General features: G+C 35.2%; 4 protein-coding genes and 1 pseudogene across 6 annotated transcripts; 3 read left to right on the plus strand and 2 right to left on the minus strand.

Annotated features, from left to right (window-relative positions):
- Positions 1-4,204: 4,204 nt before the first annotated feature.
- LOC120164047 (endo-1,3;1,4-beta-D-glucanase-like) lies at positions 4,205-7,852 on the plus strand (the record flags this gene model as incomplete). The annotated part of the gene is made up of 7 exons (XM_039173811.1): positions 4,205-4,412; positions 4,686-4,707; positions 5,844-5,969; positions 6,070-6,161; positions 6,254-6,343; positions 6,559-6,656; positions 7,582-7,852. Coding segments are annotated over 7 exons (777 nt in total), but the record flags the coding sequence as incomplete, so codon positions are not given.
- A 2,009-nt stretch (positions 7,853-9,861) lies between these two features.
- Positions 9,862-10,455, plus strand: LOC120164018 (glycine-rich cell wall structural protein-like). The gene has a single exon (XM_039173789.1). It carries the CDS (start codon positions 9,862-9,864, stop codon positions 10,453-10,455), a length of 594 nt encoding a protein of 197 aa, XP_039029720.1.
- A 424-nt stretch (positions 10,456-10,879) lies between these two features.
- LOC120164019 lies at positions 10,880-12,994 on the minus strand (annotated as a pseudogene).
- Positions 12,995-15,810: 2,816 nt separating this feature from the next.
- On the plus strand, positions 15,811-19,617 carry LOC120164059 (protein PAM71-homolog, chloroplastic-like). Of its 3 annotated transcripts, none has more exons than XM_039173824.1 (10): positions 15,811-15,970; positions 16,782-16,941; positions 17,191-17,374; positions 17,868-17,915; positions 18,058-18,154; positions 18,584-18,747; positions 18,832-18,897; positions 19,013-19,063; positions 19,164-19,281; positions 19,317-19,617. In XM_039173824.1, the coding sequence occupies exons 1-10, from the start codon at positions 15,847-15,849 to the stop codon at positions 19,517-19,519; spliced, it is 1,215 nt and encodes a 404-aa protein (XP_039029755.1). In that variant the 5' UTR covers positions 15,811-15,846; the 3' UTR covers positions 19,520-19,617. The 3 variants fall into 3 exon arrangements, with proteins under 3 accessions (XP_039029755.1, XP_039029756.1, XP_039029757.1); XM_039173825.1 differs by having other exon boundaries at positions 15,812-15,970; positions 16,770-16,941; positions 19,164-19,268; positions 19,374-19,617; XM_039173826.1 differs by having other exon boundaries at positions 15,813-15,970; positions 19,164-19,268; positions 19,374-19,617.
- Positions 19,618-19,874: 257 nt separating this feature from the next.
- LOC120164020 (beta-glucuronosyltransferase GlcAT14A-like) lies at positions 19,875-22,717 on the minus strand (the record flags this gene model as incomplete). Its single annotated transcript, XM_039173791.1, has 4 exons — positions 19,875-20,596; positions 21,469-21,584; positions 21,900-21,975; positions 22,078-22,717. Coding segments are annotated over 4 exons (1,344 nt in total), but the record flags the coding sequence as incomplete, so codon positions are not given.
- Positions 22,718-24,510: the final 1,793 nt, after the last annotated feature.

Consider the following 24,510-nt stretch of genomic DNA (forward strand, 5'->3'; position numbering starts at 1 on the left):
TATATTTAACTATGTTGATACAAGCATGTTGAAAAGTAATAAATGAACGTATTTTTTATGCGTAAGTGATGTGTTTAGTACATAAACTATCAGTTTTGATTTGTTTTAGTACATGAACTTTTAATTTCTTTCAAAACATACCTAATTTTAGTTTTTGTTTTATTTTATTACCTTGTCGTTCACTACGTTTTTATGGGTAAATTGCATCGTTCATCGCTCAGCTATCTTCTCACTCTTCTTTTGGTCATTGAATTTTAAAAATTTTCAATTTAACTACTAAACTTTCAAATTAATTGCTCATGTTTTAATCACTCTAATTTATTTTATTAAAAACATTTTGAGACATGATATTTTTATTATTTTATTAATATATAAAAAATATAAAAATAAATTTGAAAGTTATAGTGATTAAATTAGGAGTAATTTGAAAGTTAAGTGATTAAATTTTAAAAATAAATTTCAATTACCAAAATAGGAGTAAAAAGATAGTTGAGTGATGAATGATGTAATTTACCCCTAAAAAAGTGCTAAGTTATAACAATTTTGCTAAATTTTTAACGCCCGGGTATTGAAATAAAACAAAAACTAAAACAATTATGTATATTTTTTAAAAAAAAATTAAAAAATTTAAATACTAAAATGAATCGGAATTGATACTTTAAATACTAATGCATAATTTACCCTTTTTTATTCGATTTTACTCGACTCAATCAAATGTTTATCTCTAATGCTAAACCTTTTAATTACCTCATCTAAAGTTATGATTGAACTGTCGAAGGTTGCCCTTCTGTTACATCTCTCAGCTGTGACCGTGGATGATATCAGAGGTAATTTTGCCAATAATAGTATTATTATAAAATAAAATGTTATTACTTACCGAAAATTAAATAACAAAAATAAAATAAAGTTTGATCGTGTCATGAAATAATTATTATTTTAGAAGCAAAATCGTCTTAATTAGTGTAATCTTCGAAATGAATGTTACTCCTAAGTTTAACATAATTCTTTATAATTTTATACATTCAAAATCTAAAATGAAAATCGATGGTATTACTCTTCTCGGAGGATCTTTGATTAAAAGTATTGTGTTTCGGATGTGATGTAAAATGAACACAAATATTACGTATTTATAGATTGAGAACGCTCGTATCTCTATATATGTGGTGTTTGGACTCGATAGTTTGAGGAGATCTTAAAAGGGAGTTAGATCGATAGTTTTGTGAAGAAATTTTCTATATGTGTTCATGGATGGACGGTCCGGTTCGACGTCGATGATCCAACGGCTGTGGCCTGCGCTAACGAAGCTCATCAAGATATGTTGGACTGGTTCACCAGATACATCAAACAAGGAAGTAACTCGATCATGACCGAAATAATACGTATCGTCTAAAATTTGTCTATTTTATTGATGTATCTCACTCTAAAATTTTGTTTGTGCCACCCCCTACAATTTCTTTTTACTATTAATACATATGTAACAACTTATACTTCGAGTCGATGAGATGACGTAGAATGTAACAACTTGCTTAATTGGATAAATAAGCAAATAGACATGAAAGATATTGCAACTACCGATTATTTAATATTGTTGATGGAAATAAGTTGATTTTATCGGTTGTCGAAGGTTCATTTCATCTGATTTAAGTGAAGAGTAGCATTTGATAAAGACTCGACATTTGATAAAGATTCGATCGTGAGTTGATGTTTCTATGCGAGAGGGATTAAAGCATCGAAGGAGATAACAGTGAAGGAGAAGAAAATAGAGATAGAGTTCCGCTATTAAGTTTGTCTGCTCCCACTCACCCCTCGATCCATCCCTGATCGTGACCAATTCATATTATCTAAATTATTTATTTCGATTCATTATTTCGTCGTCAATCATCGATTTTCTTTTATTTCCTCAGACATATCATGTGAAATAATGTAAACTATTAAAATGTCCACAATACCCTCATCACCGTCTTCTTCCAGCAACCTGCCTTGAAAAAGCAATTGCCTCTGCTGTGTTTCCTTAATATACCAATTACCAACCCTTTATTTTATATATTTTTTCTGAATCGAATTAAACTAAATAAATTTGAGTCCAATCTATTTAATTGAATTAAATAAAATATTGTGTTAAAATATTTTAAATAGTATGATTATATTTCAAACTACAATAAATAATTTAAAATTATATATATTTAAAAAATAAAATAAAATAAGATCAATATAGGATGTTATAATATGATAAACGTGACAACATTAAAATATCGATATATATATATATATAAAGGTAAAGTATACAAATGATGCTTCTATATCTTCTATAAGTATTGCTCTATTAAGTTTATCGACTATTGAAAGTTACAAAATGATCATTTAACTATAGAATGTTGTTTTGTTGAATCCCTCGACTATTAAAAATTACAAAATGTTCACCCCACTATTCATCATGTTCTAAACTCGTCATTTTCTATTAAAAAAATTGACGGTATTATGAGCTAAAGGTTGACTGTGATATGATAAAATCTAATCCTATAATATCAAACGATTATCATATCTCAATTATCATGTTAACGTCCAACTTAGACAACTATCAATTTTTAATGAAAAATGACAAGTTTAGAATATAATAAATAATCATGTGATCATTTTGTAACTTTTAATAGTTGAGGGACTTAACAAAGTAACATTCTATAATCGATTATCATTTTGTAATTTTTAATAGTATATAGATTTAATAAATTAGTATCCTATAGTTTGGGGACCATATGTGTATTTTACCCAATATATAAGCCTTAAAAGTTATAAAACTTAAAAAATCCAAAAAAATAATAATAATAAAGGTAGTAAAATTTGACTTCTCCTTATAACACTCACAAAAAAAAAATAAAGCCGAGCAACGAAATCGAAAAAATCGAAAAATTGAGTAAAATGGTTCGATTCGGTTTGGTATTATACGGTTCGATGTTCAATTCGATTTAAAGTCTCAATTCTTTTGATTCGGTTCGAGTTTTCCATATGGAAATCATTTGTTTCATTTTGAACCGAATAGATAATTTTTTTTAAAAAAATTACAATTTCAAATGATTTTTTTATTGAAAAATCGATAAATCGAACCGAAAAATCTGAACCGTTAAAAAAACGAACCGAATCGAAAAAATCGATTTTAATTTTTTTTAATTTTTTAACTATTCGATTTCGATTTAAATTTTGAAAACTCGTTTATTTCGATTCGATTCAAATTTGAGTAAAAAACCGAATACAATATATCCCTACCAAAAAAAATGGCTCACTTTTTGTCTTTTTCAAAATCTCGTCCCCCTCTTTAAAGCGAGATTTTTTTGCCATGATTTGTTAGATTTGGATCGATAATTATAGAAAAACAATCAATCGCGACGATTTTCTCGGCGGCGTTGCTCTTCCTTTTACTGATACACGGCGCCCTCTGCTTTGCCCCCGAGGTCTGTCGCATTTCGATTTCTCTTTTGTTTGCTCTTCTTTTCATTTCTTTGTGTTTTTTCATTGATTTGCCTTGTTTTATTTGATGATTTGGCTTTGATTCCGTTGTTTTACTCCCGTCTCTGCTACTGTTTGCTTGTTTGTTTGATTTTAAAGAGAATCATTGGTAAATGGGACTAAAATGTACGATGGAATTAAAGTTTAGATAAAAGTAGAAGCAATAGTGACAGTCTGGCCTTAGAATTACTGTCGATCAATAACGTGGGATCCACCGACTACCAGTGTGTAGCTGATGCAAGTATAGTCTCTTTGAATAATATTTAGATTTAGAACTCGAATTCGAATCTTGATATCATGAATGTAACAAATTAGATTATGAAATTCGTCTTAACAATGGATATATATGCATTATCCGAATCCGGATTAATAATGTAGGAGCTACTATTCATCTTCCTCAATGAAGGTTTATAAATGGATGCTCACTTGTTTGTTTGTCTGATTAAAAGTTCAAATTTTTATTGATATCATTGTTAACATACTACCGTTAATTTGAACACGGGGCATTCTAATATTCAAAGGACGGACATAGAAATTAAAGTTCATTGAAAATGCATTTCAAATTTAATGAATGTTAATTATTAATATTATCAATTGGACTTTAATTGTTAAATTATACAAGTAGAGTGATTAATTTTCATTGAATTAAAAGAAAATGGGCTAAATTTGAAAGTTTTCAAGAATACAGGGATTGAGAGAATAATCAGACAGTTTCTTTTTATACTCTGCTTCTATTGTTTTGAAAGATGGAGGGAGGAAGCTAGCGTTAAGTCCTCATTGTGTTTCAAACCCACCAACATTAGACCCTGCAAGTGGAGCTGGTCATGTCGAGAAACTTACTGACTTCAACACTTATGTCTCTGGCTCTCTTCAGTCCAAGCGTGCTGTTCTTCTTGCATCTGATGTTTACGGTATTTATCCATAAGCTCTTCATTTTTCTTTTGTTTATCTATCTGTTTCAGTCTTTCATGTGAGTTTTTGTGTCATTTTTCTGTTTGGGTTTTGTCTCAAATTGGTGAGGAACAGTCTGTTTAGGAATTGACTAGCTTCAAGGTTATACATATATATACATACACTTATCTCTGTTCCATGAAGTATTCTTAACTGTTACCATCAGGATAATGATAATCATCACCATCGTTTTGATCATATGCTAATTTCACTTTCTTCTCTTGGCTCTGCAGGAAACGAGACTCCAAATTTGAGGTGAGACTGATTCTGCTAGTGAAACTGAATTTTGTCGACGTTTTTACCTTTAGTTATTCATAGCGTGTCAATCTTGTCAAAGCATATCCAAACTTGTTTTGGTCATGTTTCTCACTTGTTAAATTTGTTTTATTTTTTTTTTCTACGAGTTCTGACATGTTCAATACGTGTTCTATTATGCTGGGCGTCTGTTCGACACTGGTAGGTGCTGCCTCTGCATGGAGTCTTCATGCTTCATAGTCCAATAATGTGGTCATACTCCATGGAAAAATTCCAGTATACTACTTATGTTGCATTTTTCAATAGCTTTATGGACTGTGACCATTCTTGTATCCAGATGTTTTCTCCTATTATTACTGATTATTCTTGGCTTAAAACACAAAGTAACTTATGATTGAAACATTTTGAAAATGGAAGTCAGATTCTGACAATTAAAATCTAGCTAATGAATATTTGGCATGCCTGGCTCTAACTGATTTTTGACACAGTTGAATTATTTGTTCGAGATTGTGATATAACGGGTTAGTCTGTTGTAGGTAGGGGTGTAAACGAGCCGAGTCGAGCTCGAGTATTGCTGAGCTCGACTCGACTCGAAAACTCGCGAGCTTAAAATTTTTAAGCTCGACTCGAACTCGAAATCTTGAACTGAAGCTCGTGAGCAGCTCGAAAAGGCTCGAAATGAAAAAAAAATCTTAAACTTAACAAGATTGAATCCTCAAATTCAAACTCGAACCTGAACCTTAAATTCATGAAAGCCTTATTGTATTTTTTTTAAAAAAATCAACACATAAATGTTAATATTATTAATAATTTATTTTTAAAAAAATAAAATCTTAATATATTATATTTTCGAGTTACTCACGAGCTTTTCGAGTCGAGTATCTAGTAGCTCGTTTCGGCTCGTTAAGAATTCGAGTCGAGATCGAGTTCAAGTCGAGTCCATTCGATCCGAGTATTTATCGAGCCTTGACCGAGTCGATCTCGAGTAGCTCTCGATCTGTCTCGTCTCATTTACAGCCCTAGTTGTAGGGTGGTTATGTGAAGCCAATTTACTCACATGGTTTGTTCTATCTAGCATCTTGAGTTGAACTGTGCCAGCTTCCAGGACCTAATTTCAGTTCCTTTTGATCGTATAGAAAAATCGCAGACAAGGTCGCAGCAGCTGGATTCTATGCAGTGGTTCCTGATTTCTTTTACGGAGAACCCTTTAATCCTAATAACACCGGTAGACCTAAAGATGCTTGGCTAAAGGATCATTCACCAATCACCGGTTAGTGGTCTTTTTTACCAACAGAATATCCAATGCTGAATGATGCATCACTTTTGAAGTTCTATGCCTTTATGCATCTAATTGCTCAATTAGGAAAAAGGCTTTAAGGATGCAAAGCTGATGGTTCAAGCTTTGAAAAGTAAAGGTGTTTCGAAAATCGGAGCTGCTGGATTCTGTTGGGGTGGTGAGTCTTCATAGCAGATATCATCTTTTTCGTTTAGTTCTGCAATCAGTTTACTACTAGATGGCTAATACCAAGTCTTTGGATTACCTCAGCCAAAGCTGTGATTGAACTAGCAAAGATTACCGATGTCCAAGCAGCTGCGATCTTACATCCTTCATTTGTGACTGTGGATGATATCAAGGGTAAGATTCAGGGTTTATATATATTGGCTATGATTTGTTCGACTTTGCAATCGCTAACGTAGACAAGTGGTCTTTGTAGCTTTTTAGGTTCTAGGACAATGTTTCACAGAAAATGAACACATCAAGCTAAATGCACCTTTTTCTTCCTTTCTGTGATTATACATATGAACTTGTATAGTAAAAAGTTGCATTTGATTATGTGCGAATTTTCGCAGGTGTGAAGGTTCCCCTTGCAATATTTTCAGCTGAGCTAGACAAGCAATACCCTCCTAAACTGTTAAAAGAGTTCGATGAGATCTTACAATCGAATAAGGTGTGTGGTTTCATACCGTATTTTTGTTAATATTTATCGAAAGACGTACTGATAAAATTATTCCCTAATGTTTGCACAAATGGTCACTTTTGCCCTTATTTTTTTAAGCATTTTAGTCCCCATCATTTTAAATTTTGGCGAAAATAATCCCTGTCAGAAGGAAATCATTAGTTAATTAACGGTCAACACATATTGTTGACGTAGCATTTTCAAATGTGCTTAATTGTTGGCATGATACTTTAGGTGACGTGACACATTATATATCAACAATCAAGTACATATGAAAATATCACGTCAGCAAACATGTATTACTGTTAATTAACGGTTTTCATCCAACATAAGTTATTTTGACAAAAAATTAATACGTTGACTGCTAAATGCTTTAAAAATAAAATGGAACAGAGATTATTTTTATAAAAGTTGGAGAGTAATTTTGCCATTATTCCTTATCGAAATTAGTAAACATTGCTCTGTAGATTAAAATAGATGTCTTTGTACTGAAAAAATCGATGTTGGGTTTCTTGTTTGCTCCATTAGGTTGCCTATCTTATTCTTATTTTTGCCAGGCTTCTATTGAGACGGTGTTAAAACTCGTACAATGCTAATCTATTTCATTCGCGACGTTAGTATTCGAATTCATGATATTATTGAGGGATTCCAACGTCTCATTCGCGACGTTAATATTCGAATTCATGATATTATTAAGGGATCCCAACGTCTCATTCCACTATATTAACTTTTTTTTTATTGTGACTTATATACCATATTAGACTCTTCACCTCACGATCTACTTTTTCAGAAGGGAGATTCCGTTTTGCTCCCTTCAGATCCACAGCGAAACCGCTCTTTCCTGAATGTCAAATTATGTTGTGTATGGAACATACTCACTTTTTCTTTGTTACAAAACAACGTCTTTCCCTTGCAGGTGGATAGACGTGTGAAGATGTTTCCTAAATGTTCCCATGGATGGACGCTCCGATACAATGCCAGCGATCCGGCAGCCGTGTCACGGGCCAACGAAGCTCATAAAGAAATGCTGAATTGGTTCACCAAGCACATTAAGTGAGAAACTTGTGTGATGATGACGGAGTTCACGTCTCTGATCTAGAATTATGTTTACGATGTAGTCGTGTTTCCGTAGAATAAGTGAGGGTTCTAATGCATCATGACGGAACTCTATTTTCATCCTATTGATCCTTGACGACGGGGACTCGGGTTTTTCTTGTATTACAAGTAATAAAGTTGAAATTGAAATATACATGAAACCCTTCTCAGAAGAACTGAAATTACCTTGATGAACAATTTATTGTAGCTCCCGTAGGGGGGCTTAGACAATGAAGAACCCAATTAGCATGCCTTTTTCTTGTTGCACAAGAAAATGAGTAGCGGTATTAACTAGTATGGGTGTGGGACTTGGGCCTAGACTTGATAGGTTAAATCCGATGGGTTTCGACTTAACTTGACTCGATTGAATCAATTTTTTTTAAAAGAAATTTGGATTTGGGTCAGATTTAAAAAAAATCTCTTATTTCAGCAGAAGAAGTTCGACTTAGATTTACGAATAATATATAATTTATTTTAGATTATTTTACGTGTTTAGTATTTAAATTATTAATTTTAGTCCATTTCAATATGTAAATTTTCAATTTAAAAAAAAACATACTTAAAGTTTAGCTTTTTGTTTCATTTTAGTATCCCACCGGCCACCGCTAAAAACTTTAGTTTTTGTTTCATTTCAGTGCATCGTTCAAAATTTAACGTTAAGTTTAGAAAAAGCTAAAAGTTTATTTACTAAAATGGATCAAAACCGATAGTTTAGGTATTAAATACATAGTATACATTTTATTTTAAATAATTTTTCTCTCAAGACTCTGATGTGACGAGAAATATTGGAAATCACCGTCGCATTCAAATGCATGCACAAACTTAAACCTTTCTGATGGTAGAATTGTCTTGAAAAACAAAAGCAATAACTCCAGCTTTCCTCTCCAACTGCACTCATTCCCGTCCCAGTGCTAATAAAGACACTGTAAAGATTTGTTAATCACTTTTTCTAACGTAAAAGTAATGTTTTTCTAGTTTGTTGGTTTGAATCAATAATCACTTTTTGAAGGTGAATTTTTAGCTGAAAATAAATCGTATAGAAATGTTTTTAAAATTTTAAACGGAATTTTAGACCAAAAGCACTTCTATAAGTATTTCCAAACGGTAATCAACGGGAAAATATAAATTTAGGGGTGCAAAAAGATTACTAACAGAAAATATAAAAAAGATCTAAAACATATAAGAATTTAAAATTTTCTCTTTCGATCGCTGGTTTCATTCATTATATGATCAATTTAGAATTTTCGGAGATAAATAAGATTAAGGGCACATAAAACCACATTAACTTTAAAATTTCCAAATCAAAATATAGTGGTAAAAATGCATCAGAGGTCTATGTATTTTGAAAAAAAACTAATGTGGTACTCGTATTATTTTTCTCTCGATATGATCTTTTAACTCGGAAAACAAACCTAATGTGACCTTTTGACCAACGCTTTTCGTCATTGACCGTTATAGTAATGACGTGTCAGTTTACAGTGCTGACGTGACAGTTCACGGTGCTGACGGGACAATCCATAAGATATGTTTAAGTTATCAATTTAGCCAATTTACCATGTTCTCAATGCTACCATGTCAACACCATGAACTATCACATCAGCACTGTAACAGTCTAAGACAAAAAAAAGTTAGTTAAAGAGTCTCGTTAAGTTTATTTTCTAAATTGAATGGTCACATTAGAAAAAAAAAAATGAGAACACATTATTTTTTTTCAAAAATACAAAAACCTCTTATTCTTTTGCCAAATGTAATTTTATTATTTTTTATTAAATTTTGGTGCACCGAACAGAGAATTCATTAGGGGTATACACTGGTCACAACACAAGGGAATTTGGCAGCAATTGCATGACACAACATAAGACCACCTTAAATTTCCCTCTTCTTCTAACCCAACTCTGTAATGTGGTGTCAAGGTCGATAAACTTTCCTTTCTCGAGATCGTGACAGTAATTTTTGTACAAACCGCCATTATTACACACAACTGTCCCCCATTTTTTTTCTTCTTCAAGTTCCTATATATATATATGAAGCAAACTCCATGCAAAGCTAGCCAGCTAAACTCAAGTAAGAAAAGACAGGGAAGGAGAGAGACCAGACAGAGATGGGCTGCTTTTGTGCTTTGTCTTTCGTTCTTGTTTTGCTAACTCTGCATGCATGTCATGCACGTAACGTGCCGAAGGAACATGCAATGCAAGCCGATGCACTGACGGAGGATTCAGCCAAGGGTAATGGCGTTAATGACGGAAAGAATGTTGTTTACGGAGGTGGAGTTGGTGGGTTTGCTGGGATGGGGGGCGCTGCTGGGGTGACGGGGGGTCTCGGTGGGATCGGGAAAGTTGGTGGCGTTGGCGGTGCTGCTGGATTAGGTGGTTATAAATGCATCGGCGGATTAGGCGGTTTGGGCGGCGGAGTTGGAGGTGTAGGTGGTTTAGGAGGCGGGGTTGGTGGTCTAGGCGGCTTAGGCGGCGGAGTTGGCGGTTTAGGAGGCGGAACTGGCGGAGGAGTTGGGGGAGTAGGTGGTCTAGGCGGCCGAACTGGTGGCGGAGTTGGGGGTCTAGATGGTGGTGGTTGTCCCGGAACAGGCGGTTTAGGCGGCGGTGGTTGTCCCGGAACAGGCGGTTTAAGTAAAGCAGAAGGTGTAGATGGACATGGGAATGGTGGTTCAACAAGCAATACCATAAAGCCATCTCCTTGATAATTTGCATGCATGCTTAGTAGAATGTTTCAAGTGTAATGTCCAAATTTCAGGCCACTTTCTGTTTCCTTAAATTTCAGCCATCTAGTTTAGGTCTTCTCTGCTGCTGTTGCTTTCTGTTGCAATGTTGATTCTAGTTTCTTAATGTTAGATCTTTTCCGAGTTCGAGTTCTAAATAAAATTATAAAATTTTCGAGGGTACGAAATAAAAATTTATTTTAAAAAAGTGTAAACTAAATAATTAATGTTTAGAATTAGCTAATGATTCATATCTGCACAATGGTGTAACAATGTTGTATGTTGTATTTGACTGGATAAATGAACCAAGTCTCAGTATGATGCTTTCTTAGTGGAAATATGTAAATGGGAAAATAATAAGGAAGATCAGCAGTCAAAAGAAAAAAAAAATCATCTCGGTATCGGATTACTCACTTTCGTGCGGAGGAGACGTCGCGGAGTTGTCTTCGTGTCCCCTGGATTTCGACATAGAGGGCCGATCGGTAGGGGACATGCTAGTGCATCTCAAAGCAATTTTCAGGACAGTAATCATGTGATGGACGACGCTTTTATCGTTAAGGTTTAAGCAATCATCTAGTATCCCGGCGTCAAACGAGTGGTCGCGGACGTAATGTTGCACCCGTGTGTTAAGATCGCCTCCTCGATCCAATGGCTGTACCGGAGTCTTTCCGGTTAACAACTCCAGTAGAACATCCCCGTAGTTATAGATGTCGCATTTTTCGGTTACCTTCATACAGTATATGCATACTCTGTGACATAAACAACGGGTGTTGTGAATAATTTAAAACATCTTCACATATGGTTTCGACTATTTGTACTCGAAGGTCGAAGAACTAACCGGGTGCGATATAGCCGTATGATCCGGCGATTGCCGACATGGACTTAGACTGGGGCATGTCGATCACTTTTGCCAAACCGAGATCACCGACGTGAGCTTCGAATTTTTCGTCGAGCAAGATGTTATTGGACTTGATATCACGGTGAACGATCTTCGGTTTACAGTCGTGATGTAGATAAGAAAGACCTTCAGCAGCTTCGAGGGCGATCATGAACCTAGTCGACCATTTTAAGCTACAGGAGCTGCCATGAAGCATTTCGCCCGAGCTACCTTTTTCCATGTACTCGGAAAGAAGCAGATTGGAACCTTGGTGGTAACAGAAACCGTAAAGCTTCACAATATTCCAATGCCGAATCTTTCCTAGTGTTAGAATCTCGGCCCGAAAACTGTCCTCGATGTTGTCTCCCTCGGCATTCGATGCGAGCCTTTTAACAGCAATGGTTTGTCCGGAATTCATAACGGCTTTATAAACCGTTCCACAAGCTCCACTTCCAACAACATAACTCTCGTCAAAGTAGTTTGTCGCCTCGATCAGATCTTGAAAAGTAAACCCTTCCTTGGGATGGAAGTAAATATCTGAAACCGGAGACGATCATACTACTTTTTCTGGCAACGATGCAACGATTTCAGGTGGACGTCTGATTTGGCATATAAGCATTTATCAGTTAGCTATAACCCGAGGAATCCTTCCGGAAAGCAAATTCGATGAGACATTAAAAGTCACAAGTTGAGTCAGAACTAAATTGATTCTCTGCAATATGAAGCCTCTGAAGCTTTCCACAGTTTCCGATCTCCGAAGGAAATGGTCCGGTGAAGTTGTTCTGGCCCAATTCGATAGCCGAGAGATTCACCAAATTGCATAATTCAGAAGGAAAGGTACTATTGAGCCGGTTTCCGGCCAGACGAAGTTGCACTAATGTCTTGCAGTTCTTAATCCCAGTCGGAATATCTCCATGCAGATTATTAGCTCCGAGGTTTAATAAAATAAGGTTAGAACGTTGACAAAAATAAAGCTGTATTCTTCCAGTCAGACGGTTGTCTGAAAAATCGACCACCCAAATCTGGCTGTGAACTCCAAGCTGCTGAGGAATGTTACCAGCAAGAAAACTGTCGAAAAGCTTCAACTGACTCATTTGAGTCAGATATTGGAAACCATAAGGAATGGGACCTTTGAGGTAATTGATCGAAAGGTCGAGCTTCTGATAATTGATTCTCCCATAAAATCAAATCAGTCATGCTTCTGAGCATCCATAGGTAGCTCTCCTCCAATACTATTTTGGGCAAGACCAAGCATTCGTAAGCTTTGACAACCACTTATTTCGGCAGGGATGCTACCGGAAAACGCATTCTGCCCTCAGATTCCCGCTAGAGCGAGGCAATGGCCCGGTCAAGTTATTTGTATATGCAACGAACTCATCAAGGGAGAGCAAATTCCTAAACTCCTCTGGAAGGGTACCGCAGATTTCGTTATTTCATATATTCAAACTTGTTAAGAAAGACAGCTTGCCGACTTCACCGGATCAGACCACTTAAATGATTATTATTTAAGTACAGATATACAAGAGGCGAACAATTCCCGATCTCCTTGTGAATATTTCCACTAAACTTACTGTACGACAGATCAAGATATCTCAGATGCATCAAACCACCAATCCTCCGGCTCAGGGTTCCGGAAAGGTTCATCGGACTCAAATCAACAGCGATTGTTATAAATGTCTTAATTAGTAATTTATTTGGTAACTAATTTAAACTATAAATTTTAGAAAAATATGAATAGATGATTTATTTTAATCGGTTGTTATAAATAAATTATTTTAGGGTAAAGTACACAAATGGTCCCCGAGTATATGGTACTGTCTTATTATGTCCTTCGACTATTAAAAGTTACAAAATAGTCGTCCGACTATTCATTATGTTACAAACTCGTCCTTTTTGGTTAAAAAATTGAAGGTCGCCTAAGTTGAATATTAAAATGATAACTGAAATATAATAGTTTTTTGAGATTTTATGATCATATTTTATTATATCACAACCAATATTTTAACATTTAACTCATAATTTCGTAATTTTTTTAACGAAAAAGGATGAGTTTGGAATATAATGAATAGTCGGGTGACCATTTTGTAACTTTTAATATTTGAGGGACTCAACAAAGCAACACTCTATAGTCAAAGGACCATTTTATAACTTCTAATAGTCTAGGGACATAATAAAATAATATCATATAATCAAGGGACCATTTATATACTTTATCCATTTTTTTATTATTAAAAATAATTTAATTTATTTATAGTAATAATTAAATTACTCAAAATATTGATTGTTACTATCACATCACTTAAATTATAATTAAAAAGTAAATCTCGTTAAAAGAATTAACGACAAAATAAAATATACAATATTTTTAATAGTACGAGCTTCTAGGGTAATCATAAGGTAATATCTGTTTAGAATTTTTTTTAACCCTCGATAATTTACATACATCCTACAAATGCAATCATTCGAACCCAGAATTTCTAGAGAGAATTAATAACACTCACTTTAATAACCGAGACAACTTAATGGATAAAAATATAATAATTTTATAATTTGATTTAGTAATTAAATATTTTATCTTCTTGCAATGGTCTTGGTCTAATCTAGCTCAATTGATTTTGACATAATTTTAAGGTGGTGATATAATATAATTTAGATATAAGTTTTGGTAAAACAAAACAAAACTTTATCTAGCTTAGGGGTTGGGCACTAACCTATATAGAAGAGGTCCAAGGCTTGATCCCCTATTTGGTACATGATTTTTTTTTATAAAAAATACTAACAGAGGTGGTCGGAAAACTCAACCGACGTCGAAATCAGTCCAAAAGACCCCTAAAACTAAGATTGAAATCACCTAAAGACTCCCTAACGCTGCTTAAAACCATCTTGACTCCTCATCTTTTTGAACTCTGGTGACCTTACGGTGGCGACGGTTTCCAATTTCGACCTAGAAAAACTACCCATCTCACTCTAAACTCCAAAACCAAACCCACCTTTTAACATGTAAGCCTAAATATCGCTATAGCCCTCTATTTTTTTCCTCTCCGACAACCTGAATTCTGACGATGGAATCCCAAACGAAAGGTGAACTCACTCGTCCCCTCCCTTTTCCCTTCTTTATCTTTTCTATCTACGCTTCGAAATACGCATGCATACACACAAGAAAGAGAAAGATAAAAATTGGTATAGAAAATAACTACCTAAGAAAGGCTCTTTTTTGCTTTCGATTTGATTTATTTTTTTACCTCTAAATTACATTTGAGATTCGTTGGGGGTTTTATAGCCGCTTACATAGGTCCGAAAACTACAAAAAGTGTGTAAAAAATGCTGTTTTTTCTCTGATTTTCTCTCTTTTTTTCACTGTCTTTGCATGCCTGTGAGAGGAGAATGGAAGGAAGGACCTTTCAACGTCAGATTCATCTCTCCTGGCTCGAGTCAAGGGCTCCCTTTCAATCTCTTGTCCTTCTATCGTTTTTGTGCGAGGGGAGGCCTCTGCCACTGTCACTGTTGTGGCAGAGGAGACATGGCAGAGGCACACTAACGAATTGCTTATTCGTACAAATGAAGTGGTTTTCGGAGATTACGAGAGGGAAGTGTGGGGATCGAATTCGAAAGATGGAGGTCAAAGAAGTCACGATCGACGCGACAAAAGCTCTGAAGATCGCTCGAGCATCACACGCGAAGTCAGAGTGTCCGTTGATCTCCCACTGAGAATCATTGACTGGATCTAACAGCAGTGGATCAAAGCAGCGACGCATAGCTCTTTAGGGTGAAAACCCTAATCTTTGTTGCATCTGGACCGTTGGACCTAAAAATATTCAACCGTGGTGGTGGTCAAGCAATTGCGCAGGTGCTTCACTAGGATTATGAAAAAAAACCCTAAACCAGTTTTGATTTGGACCATCAGATGAATATCAGATTGTGTAGACTAAATCGTGGTGGTCACTTAACAGTGATTTTTAGCGGTAATTGATGTCGAACATCTAAAAATATAACAAAAAAAACGTTAAATATCTATTTTTTAAAAAAAATCTTCATATATTAAAATATTTTTCGATACATAATTATGATACTTATTTCTATATTAAACATTATTTATATTACTCTTTAGTTGCCATACTGTATTCACCATTTGGGATGGGAGCAGGAGAATTTTACTGTAACCGAGATACGGAGTCCTAAATTTACCAAAGCAAGCTTTGTCATGTCAGGCGGAACGACGTCGTTTGAAGGCTATAACAATTACAAGCCTCTCATTTTATCTAACACAAACACAAGTGGCATCCAAAGACAGCTTTCGACCAGGCGACAACCGCATCTCTCTCTCTCTCTTCAATCTCTTAACATCAAACTCTTCTTGTTCTCTTCAGATTCTTCAAGAAGCTAAAAAAAATCCAATAAAATCTCCTTTACTTCATTGTATTCAACAATTGGAGCAAAGAAGTGAAATGAACTGATAAAAGTTAAAAAAAAATCTAAGTGTTTTTAGCTATCGAAAGATGCAAAATTTGGTCATTCATCACAGACCACCAGTGATTTCAAGAGGGAAACATCCCTTGTTGGTTCTTGTGGATTCATTTCCATCTTTTCACAGCGTTTCAAGAGCACCCACTTCTCCTTCATGTGAGTTCTCCTCTCCATTCTTTTATTTTTCTCTTCTTTTTTTGAGGTAAATTTTACATCTTGTGTGATGAGATTCATGAAAGGATTGAATTTTATTGCAGTAAGAACGTTTTGGGTGGATTTTCTTTTATGAACTGAGTTGAATTTAGGCTGCCTTTTATTGAATCGTTTGGGGTTTGTGTGGTCTTTGTGTTTTACTGAATAGAATGCATTGAGTTTCATGTACTTATCAAACACCTGAGTTACTTGAGGTTTCGGGTTTGGGCTCTGGGAATGTCAGGTGTGAGAAGGAGCAATGTCAAATAGTTTAGAGTTATCAACTGATATTACCTCCTACTTACCCTATATTAATAATAAAAAAAAGACTGTTATCCTACAAACCTGGGGTTTAGGTTAGCCTCTTCGTGCAGTCGCCCTTAACAGGTGGTATTAGACGAGTCCCTAAACACGGGTTCGATCTTAACATCTACGACCCTTCTATCTCATTTCGTGGTCTCCTTGAAGAAGATTATGACCCTACTTATATGCTATAGTTTTATTGCATCGAACTCGGAATGCTCTTAGCAGTTTCCTTTACATAATTTTACGTCAGCCTAACCATATCCTGTTTATCAGCTTGTTCTATATAGTTTGAATTGCTGTTTACTTTTACTAAGCCTAGAAATGTTGGTTTTTCTTCTTTGTATGATGCATTAAATGGCTGTACTTGTTGTGAACGGTTCGAATTTATGCCCATATGCAGTACTGATTCTATTCCAGGTTTTTTAGACACATGATCATTAGTTAACTTGTTGTGTAGCTCTTTTTCTAGTGCAATGTAGAAAAATATCGAGATTGAGTTCAACGTGCAGCGCATTCAGAACACGAGCATCCAATGTGGGTTTTGGATCTGGGGGCTATGAAGAGAGGAAGGAAAATGAGGACCATAAAAGTATTGCAAAGGTCCCGGGGAGTGACAGTTCATCAGAAGCGTAAGTGATGTTCAATTAACAAAGACGCTTGATTCACATTCATCGAGTTAAAAAGAACGTATTGATTCTGAGTTAAAAAGATGATCTTAGACTTCTTCTAGCAACATATTTACCTCGCGGTGCTTGTAAGTTTATGATGAATTGAGGTTCTAGTTTGATGTCTTATATATTGTCTTAGTCTATGCTTTTTTTGATTGCATAGCTTGCTCTTAGCCTTTCCCAATGTAAATATCTTTGATTATTTTGCAGGGTGAAGCCTTTGAGTCAAATTCCTTACCCTCTCTCCATTGCTTTTGTGCTATTGGGGTGTACTTTAGTGTTATCACTAATTGCCTTCGCAAAAGGTGGACCTTCATCTCTCTTAGCAGCAATAGCGAAGTCGGGATTCACTGCTGCCTTCACATTAATCTTTGTTTCCGAAATTGGAGACAAGGTAACTTCGCTTATTCTAGATCCTTATTCTCTTTGATTCAAACCGTCATCAAATATGTCTTCACCTACCTCTTTTGATAGTTCTTCCCTCTTTCTTTATCGAGGATTTGGTAAGTTCTTCCGTTGGTGAGTTTATCGTGATAATTCTTCCCTTTTTCAAGCCTTATGGCTCTCAGGCTTGAACTAGTAGATAACCTTAGTAAGAAGAAAACGGTTAACCGTGAATAACCTAGAAAGCACATTTCACCGGCATCAAAGATTACTAAAATTTGAACGTCCATTCAAATTTCATGTGTTTTCCATATAAGCTGAGCGCACCAGTGCTATGATCTAAGCTATATTTGTCATCCAATGTTTCAAAACATTCTGAGGATTATCATAACTGATGATTGGTGCGGAAAGTTCATGTTGCAAATATTCATTTCTTAAGCTTTTGATTGTGCCTTTAGAAACCTTACGTGAGGTCTAAGCTATATTTGTCATCTCTTGACCAGACGTTTTTTATTGCCGCACTATTGGCTATGCAATACGAGAAAGGACTGGTATGTTCTCTCCTAGCTTCTCATCTCTATGTGCCTTCATTATGTACTTGCTCTTTATTTTAGTTATTGTAGTTTTGAAATGATTACTTCTATTTTCTCGGACTAAATATATTTTCTTAACATTTATTAAATTATTGGAAAGGTTCTGTTGGGGTCAATGGGTGCTCTTTCTCTTATGACAGTCTTGTCTGTAATAATTGGACGGATCTTTCAGTCGGTCCCTGCTCAATTTCAAACCAGTAAGTTCCTACTCCTTGTATCTACCTTGTGTTGTCAAATGATTTTCTAATGAGATTTTCTGTTTTCGATGATTTAAGAAGCACGACTATGAGCATACATGCCAACTGTTTAGCTATTAGCATATAGTGAGATAGTTTTACCAATTATGTTATTCGAACTCAAGCATGTTTGTCGGATTCCAGTATGTGTTTCTAATGCAATGTTTCTCCATATATTTGGGTGGTCCGTGGGGAGTTATGTTCCCGTACCTTTGTCCAAATATGCATCCGGACATACGTAATTCAAGTGAATGAAGAATTAGAGAAACATACACCCATACCTGTGATATTCATGATATTTTTTTGTAATTAATTAAGGCCTATCCTTTATTATGGTATTTTTAATGTGAAGTTTCTGATAAACACAATATGCTTTGGTTTATTCTGTAGCCTTGCCAATCGGAGAATATGCAGCGATAGCTCTTCTTGTGTTCTTCGGTTTAAAGTCCATAAAAGATGCATGGAACCTTCCGCCAGCAGTGGCAAAGAAAGGTGCCGAGAGAGGCCCTGAACTTGATGAGTTTGCGGAAGCTGAGGAACTTGTGAAAGAACAGGTAATCGGTTGGTTCGACATGTCTTATTTCATTAAAAGAAAAGGAGAGAAAAAGTTAATAGAGACTTGATTGTAATGTATTCAGGCATCAAAAAAGCTCACAAATCCACTTGAAATTCTCTGGAAGTCGTTCAGCCTTGTATTCTTCGCCGTAAGCATCTCGTTATCCTTTTTAAAAGCAACATTATTATCTATCTCCGAAACAAACGGCTTCTTTGTAGTAGTTTTCAATAATTCTCAATGTAAAACACTGCAATTGCTCCTAGGAATGGGGAGATCGTTCAATGCTTGCTACTATCGCACTAGGCGCTGCGCAGGTGCGACTTTGCTTACTCCTTTTCTCATTATGTACATACATGAATTTGTATATTTCTAATTCGCAATAGTTCAACGATTGTTGCTACCTTGTCTCTACAGTCACCATGGGGTGTGGCAAGTGGAGCCATTGCAGGACACCTACTTGCAACATCGATTGCAATCGTGGGAGGAGCACTTCTTGCCAACTATATTTCTGAGAAACTGGTATGGTCGGAAATCTTTATCGTTTTCTAGCACCGCTAGTAGTATGATATATTCAGATACCTGCTTTTCAACTTAATATGATGCAATCGCCATATGTTCGATCAGGTTGGTTATTTGGGGGGAGTGCTCTTTCTCGTTTTTGCGGTGGCAACATTTTTTGGGGTTTTCTAATTGATTATACGAAGCGTATAGAGAAACTCGGGCTAGTTTCCGGCACAATCGATGCAATACAATGCAACTGCTGGACATGAAATTTATCATTGCAGAAAACGATGAGGGGGAAATGTGTTGCAGTGGGGTTATTAAGAGGCTGCCATCTTAGTTCTTTGAAGCATCCTTGGAACAATTGGGGGAAAAGGGTTTATTATTAGATTTTTGTGTAGTTTTTAGATAATATTGGAGCCATAATTGACAAATTTTTGCTACACTCAACATGTTTAATAAGACTGCAGTTATATTGCAATCTCTTCTCTTTTCGATGATATTCGATGAGGAATTAATCTCTTTTTCTTCTCGATCAATATAAAATGACATTTACTATTTTATAGTCACCTTAGCAAATATATATATATATATATATATATATATAGAAAAGTAAGAAAAGAGTGCTAAATGCTTTAAATTCTCAAAAATCAGAACTAAATCATACAGTGGAACCCCCATCATGTTAAGCATAAACACTACATACTGAGCTGACAAACAAATGAATTTTAATCTACTTTACAACAACCACGGTACAACTGCATGCATGAAAAAGGATTAGTACCCTTTGCTTCCCCAAATTTCATGAATCTCCATGTTAACTGATCCATTAGATCATTCATCTACACATTGCTTGGATCGATACCCGTCATCTGATAGTAGTTCGACGATACGTTTTTCGAGCCTTCTTGCTCCTGGACCAGGCCTCAAGATATCAGCATCCCCCCAAACTGAACATGTGTCGTTGCCCTCGCCTAAGCACCATCCACCCGGTACAACTCCGCCAGGGCTGCGTTTCAGAATTTCTTGATCGATACGGTCAAGTACAGGACTGTTAAATTGGAACTGTGTTGCAAATGCAGCTCCGCTCTGAACCATGGCATCAAACTCTTCAGGCTTCATAGGGGGAAGCTTCTTTGAAAAGGTTTTGTTGAAGGCTACATACTGTAGGTCATGGTTAATCACAGTGTTCTTGAACTGATCGGAGTTACAAAGGATGGTAGGGAAATAATTGGTGAAGGAATAAGGCATATTGGCAAAATACATTAGCAAAGTCCTCGGAAGATTGTCGGTACCAACGATGCAGAACTCGACGAAATTACGAGTTAACATCGTAAATGATGAACCTGCAAAAGACCAGATCCCTAGTTTTATTTCACAAATTCCTTTGACAGTGTGCTTGGCAGTTGGCAATTCAGGAAGAAAATTTTCTCAGCAAAACAAATGACTCATAATATCTTGCATGATATTCAAGGAAAATGATCCTCAGAGAGCTAATTGGCCAATAAAAAGTGACCGATTGGCATGATGGAAACTCACTCACTCTTGGCAATTGGCATAATGAAGAAAGTGCAATTAAATTCATATAAGAATAGGCAGGTTCTGAACACACGCTGCTGTTTCCTCTCTTTTTTCTTTTCCTTTTTACATAAATGTTTTCAGTTGTATGCCGGATTGCCAACTGCAGTGCCAAATAATGCTCTTCAGCTTGCACGAAGAACGAAAACAACTAGCTTACACTAGATGAATAGATGTTTGTTACATCTCTTCCAAGCCTATAATTAGATCAATGATTACAAGACTAGATGCAGAAGTAGAAGTCGGTTTCACGCTGATTGGTTCGACCTAACAGAGATACATGCTCTAGATATGACATTCTTGTAGCACTCAATGACTAATTCCATTGATAAATAGTACAATGATGACTGCATTAACCAAAACTATGCAAACTTATGGTCTCACACAAATATATAAACCTATATATTCAAATCAAATTCTTAATCACCCCTGCATTTACAGGTTCACCACTCTAAAAGTATGCTATCTTTGCATGCTGTTTATTGATATCCACAACTACAAAAATTAACAATGCATGCAATACACATATATTTCACATTCGCTCCCCATAGTTAGCAACATCGGTTTACCTTAAACACCATTAAAAGAACAGGAAGTAACCAAAAGCAAAAATTAAAATAAGTCAGATACAAACACATACCTGTAAACAACCTGAAAGCATTCGGCAATTCTCGCTTCTGAGTAGCATAAAATATCTCCTCCTTTTCCAAAAGATAAAGCCCCGTATCGACGATTATCGGCTTCAATCTCTTGGACCTTAATAAGTGAAACCCCAACAGAAAAAACACTAGTATCAGTCAACACTCATCGGTCATCACCTTAAACCACATCAATTCGATAACAACAAAAGGAAATTGTTTAAAAAAACACAGATGTAACTCGAAGTATAAATGTTGGAAATTCTTGTTGATTTTGCTATCAAGTTGCTGTAATAGGCAAAATCATAATTCGATTTTAAAAAATAAACAAAAGACTGAACTAAAACACCAATTTCTAACAAAGAACCACATTGCTTTTGCATCCAAATGTACAATTTGCAAAAGTAGTGAAACAAATATGAAGTTAACATACTCTTTCCAGCCGATATAACTAGTGTGATTCACAAAGTTGAGATCTTTCGGCAAGTAAGACAAAATGTGAAGAAGATCTACAAAATTCAATAGATACCCAGAAAGAAAATCAATCAGAAAACAAACCAAGAGACTGAATTCTAAAAAGAAAAGGCCAAAAAGAATAAATTTTCCATTACCATCTTGAGTAGCAAGCGGGTAATCACCGGCATTGAGAGAGATAAACCAATTCCAATTAGAAGCTAACCGTAGCAAAATGGAGGCACCGTGAAGAGTAGAAGAGATTGAGGATGGCCCTCTAGGGTATGCATAATCCGATTTCCCGATAACGTCGACGTTTCGAGCGGCTCTAAAAACGGGTACTGTTTGGATCGTTACGGCCAATCGATCACGCTCCGTCTGCGTAGCAGAGAGGTCAAGGTGAAGAAGGTAATGATTTCTCGGGTGATAGGTAACAAAGAGGAGCCGGAGGATCCGAGCCGAGTCGCCGGCTGAACCGGATATGAAGTAAGCAATGGAAGGAGGGGAGGGTGCGGAGGGGATCTCGGTTTTGGATATGGGTCGGTTCGGGAAGAGGGCCGGATCGGGTCTGTTTGAGATTAGGGCTCGGGAGGATGTGGCAGTGGAAGGAAGGGAGAGGATGAAGAGGAAGGAAAATAAGGCGGTGGCTAAGATTACGTAAAGAGTGGTTTTGGTGTTGTCTTTTGAGGCGGTAGTTGTCGCGGTGGCGTTGGAGATATAGCGGCGGAGTTTGGAGGTTGATGTTGTGCATTGTGGTGGTGGTGGCGGCGGCGGCGGAGGTTTTTGAATATGGCAGGTGTTTTCGGTTTGTTTTTATTTGGAGGGGTTAAATGGGTCAGATTATTTTCTTACCGGTTGTAATGGCCCTGTTTGGCTACATGCCCATTACTTTTAAGTATAGGCATGAATGAACAAAATACATGAATTCGATGATTTTCGATTCGATAAAATTGTCTATATAAAGAAGTAAAAAAATTTATTGGCCCATATAAGATTTCATTAGATTTATTTTTTGATCTAATATAAATGTTATACTATTCACCGAGAACACAATACATATTCGGGAAGATACGGTAATCATAATGCGTCTTTTGTTTTGCTCTAAAAATAATTTGGCATTAGTGTGAAAAATTTGAAAGAGTGAAGAAGACGTATTGTGTTTTCGGTATCTTTTCCGACACTTGTAACAATTACATCATCTTAAGAAATAATTTCGATAAAACTTTATTCGAGCCAATTCTTTTTCCAACGTCACATGCAATCAATTTTGCCACCTGATTCTACATTTTTCTTTTTGAAATTTTGAGTTTGAAGTAAGGTGAGATGAGTCATATAAAGTTGATTTCGGAGTGGGATGAGATTGAATTTAAGATGAAAAATTATCGATCTGTTTTGATATAAATTATTAATTTGTTTTTATATATAAATATGTTTAAAATTTTAAGTATTTATATTTTTATATTGTTAAAATATGTTATGTGATTATTAAAAGTATCATAAAATGTTATAAATATATATTATTTTTGATAATTTAATATATAATAAATAATTATAAAATATATTATTTTAATTATTTTAAAATATTAATATATTATTACTCAAAAGAAATATCAATATATTCGGATCGGGTCAGATCGAAATCAATGTTATAATCTAAAAATTAGGATGAATTTAGGACGGAAAAAAACTATCATCGGGATGAGCTAAAACCAGGTATAAATAATTTACTATTAGGTTGGAGCGGCCAAAACTTCGGTTCATCCCATCTCGTGCCCATCTCTAAGTATTGGCATAAAGAAAAAATAAATACCTCATACTATATCCTTTCTCTATTTCAGGTGTCTAAAAGTCATAATGATCATTAAAAAATTGTTATCTGACATCCAAATATTTTTTTAAAAATTTTTATTTAAAAAAATTTAAAATTATTATTCTCTGTTAAAAAATCATAGTTTTTCTAAAATTGGCCACCTATTATATTTCCTAGCACTGATTATAGGGTGTTGTTTTATTAAGTCTTTCGATTATTAGAAGTTATAAATGATATTCTGATTATAGAATGTTACTTTGTTAAGTCCCTTGACTATTAAAAGTTACTAAACGATCATCTGAATGTTCATTATGTTTTAAACTCGTCTTTTTTTATTGTTAAAAATTTGTCACTTGTCTAAGTTGGACGATAACATTATGATTGGGATGTAAGTTGGACGTCAACAGGTTAACGCTTAGTTCAAAATATCGTTATTTTTTTAACGAAAAATGACGAGTTTATAAACATAATTAATAGTCGAGTGATCATTTTATAACTTTAATAGCAAAGGATCTTAATAAAGCATTATCTTATAGTCGAAGGACAATTTGTGTACTTTATCTTAAATGAATTAATTGCCCAATACATCCATAATTCTCATTTTAAACTGGTCTCTAAATTTTAAATATTATAATTTCATCCTTAAACAATGACTTATTCTAAATTGTTCCTTAAACTTTTATACATTCCAAATTCATCCTGTAACTATGACCCTCGTTTCATATTTGTCCTCAAAATTTTGAATGTTTTAATTTCATCTTTGAACTTTTAAATAATTTAG

The sequence above is a fragment of the Hibiscus syriacus genome, unplaced genomic scaffold (genome assembly GCF_006381635.1).
Source record: "Hibiscus syriacus cultivar Baekdansim isolate YM2019G1 unplaced genomic scaffold, ASM638163v2 tig00111504_pilon, whole genome shotgun sequence".
In the NCBI taxonomy this organism is placed as follows: Eukaryota; Viridiplantae; Streptophyta; class Magnoliopsida; order Malvales; family Malvaceae; genus Hibiscus; species Hibiscus syriacus.

What these genes read in the sequence shown, in the direction of transcription:
- LOC120164059 (XM_039173824.1), top strand. Translation starts at nt 15,847, where the DNA reads ATGCAAAATTTGGTCATTCATCACAGACCACCAGTGATTTCAAGAGGG. An exon ending in CCCTGCTCAATTTCAAACCA is followed by an intron (nt 18,155 to 18,583) that starts GTAAGTTCCTAC and finishes TTTATTCTGTAG; the next exon opens with CCTTGCCAATCGGAGAATAT. An exon ending in AGGAACTTGTGAAAGAACAG is followed by an intron (nt 18,748 to 18,831) that starts GTAATCGGTTGG and finishes TAATGTATTCAG; the next exon opens with GCATCAAAAAAGCTCACAAA.
- LOC120164018 (XM_039173789.1), top strand. Translation starts at nt 9,862, where the DNA reads ATGGGCTGCTTTTGTGCTTTGTCTTTCGTTCTTGTTTTGCTAACTCTG.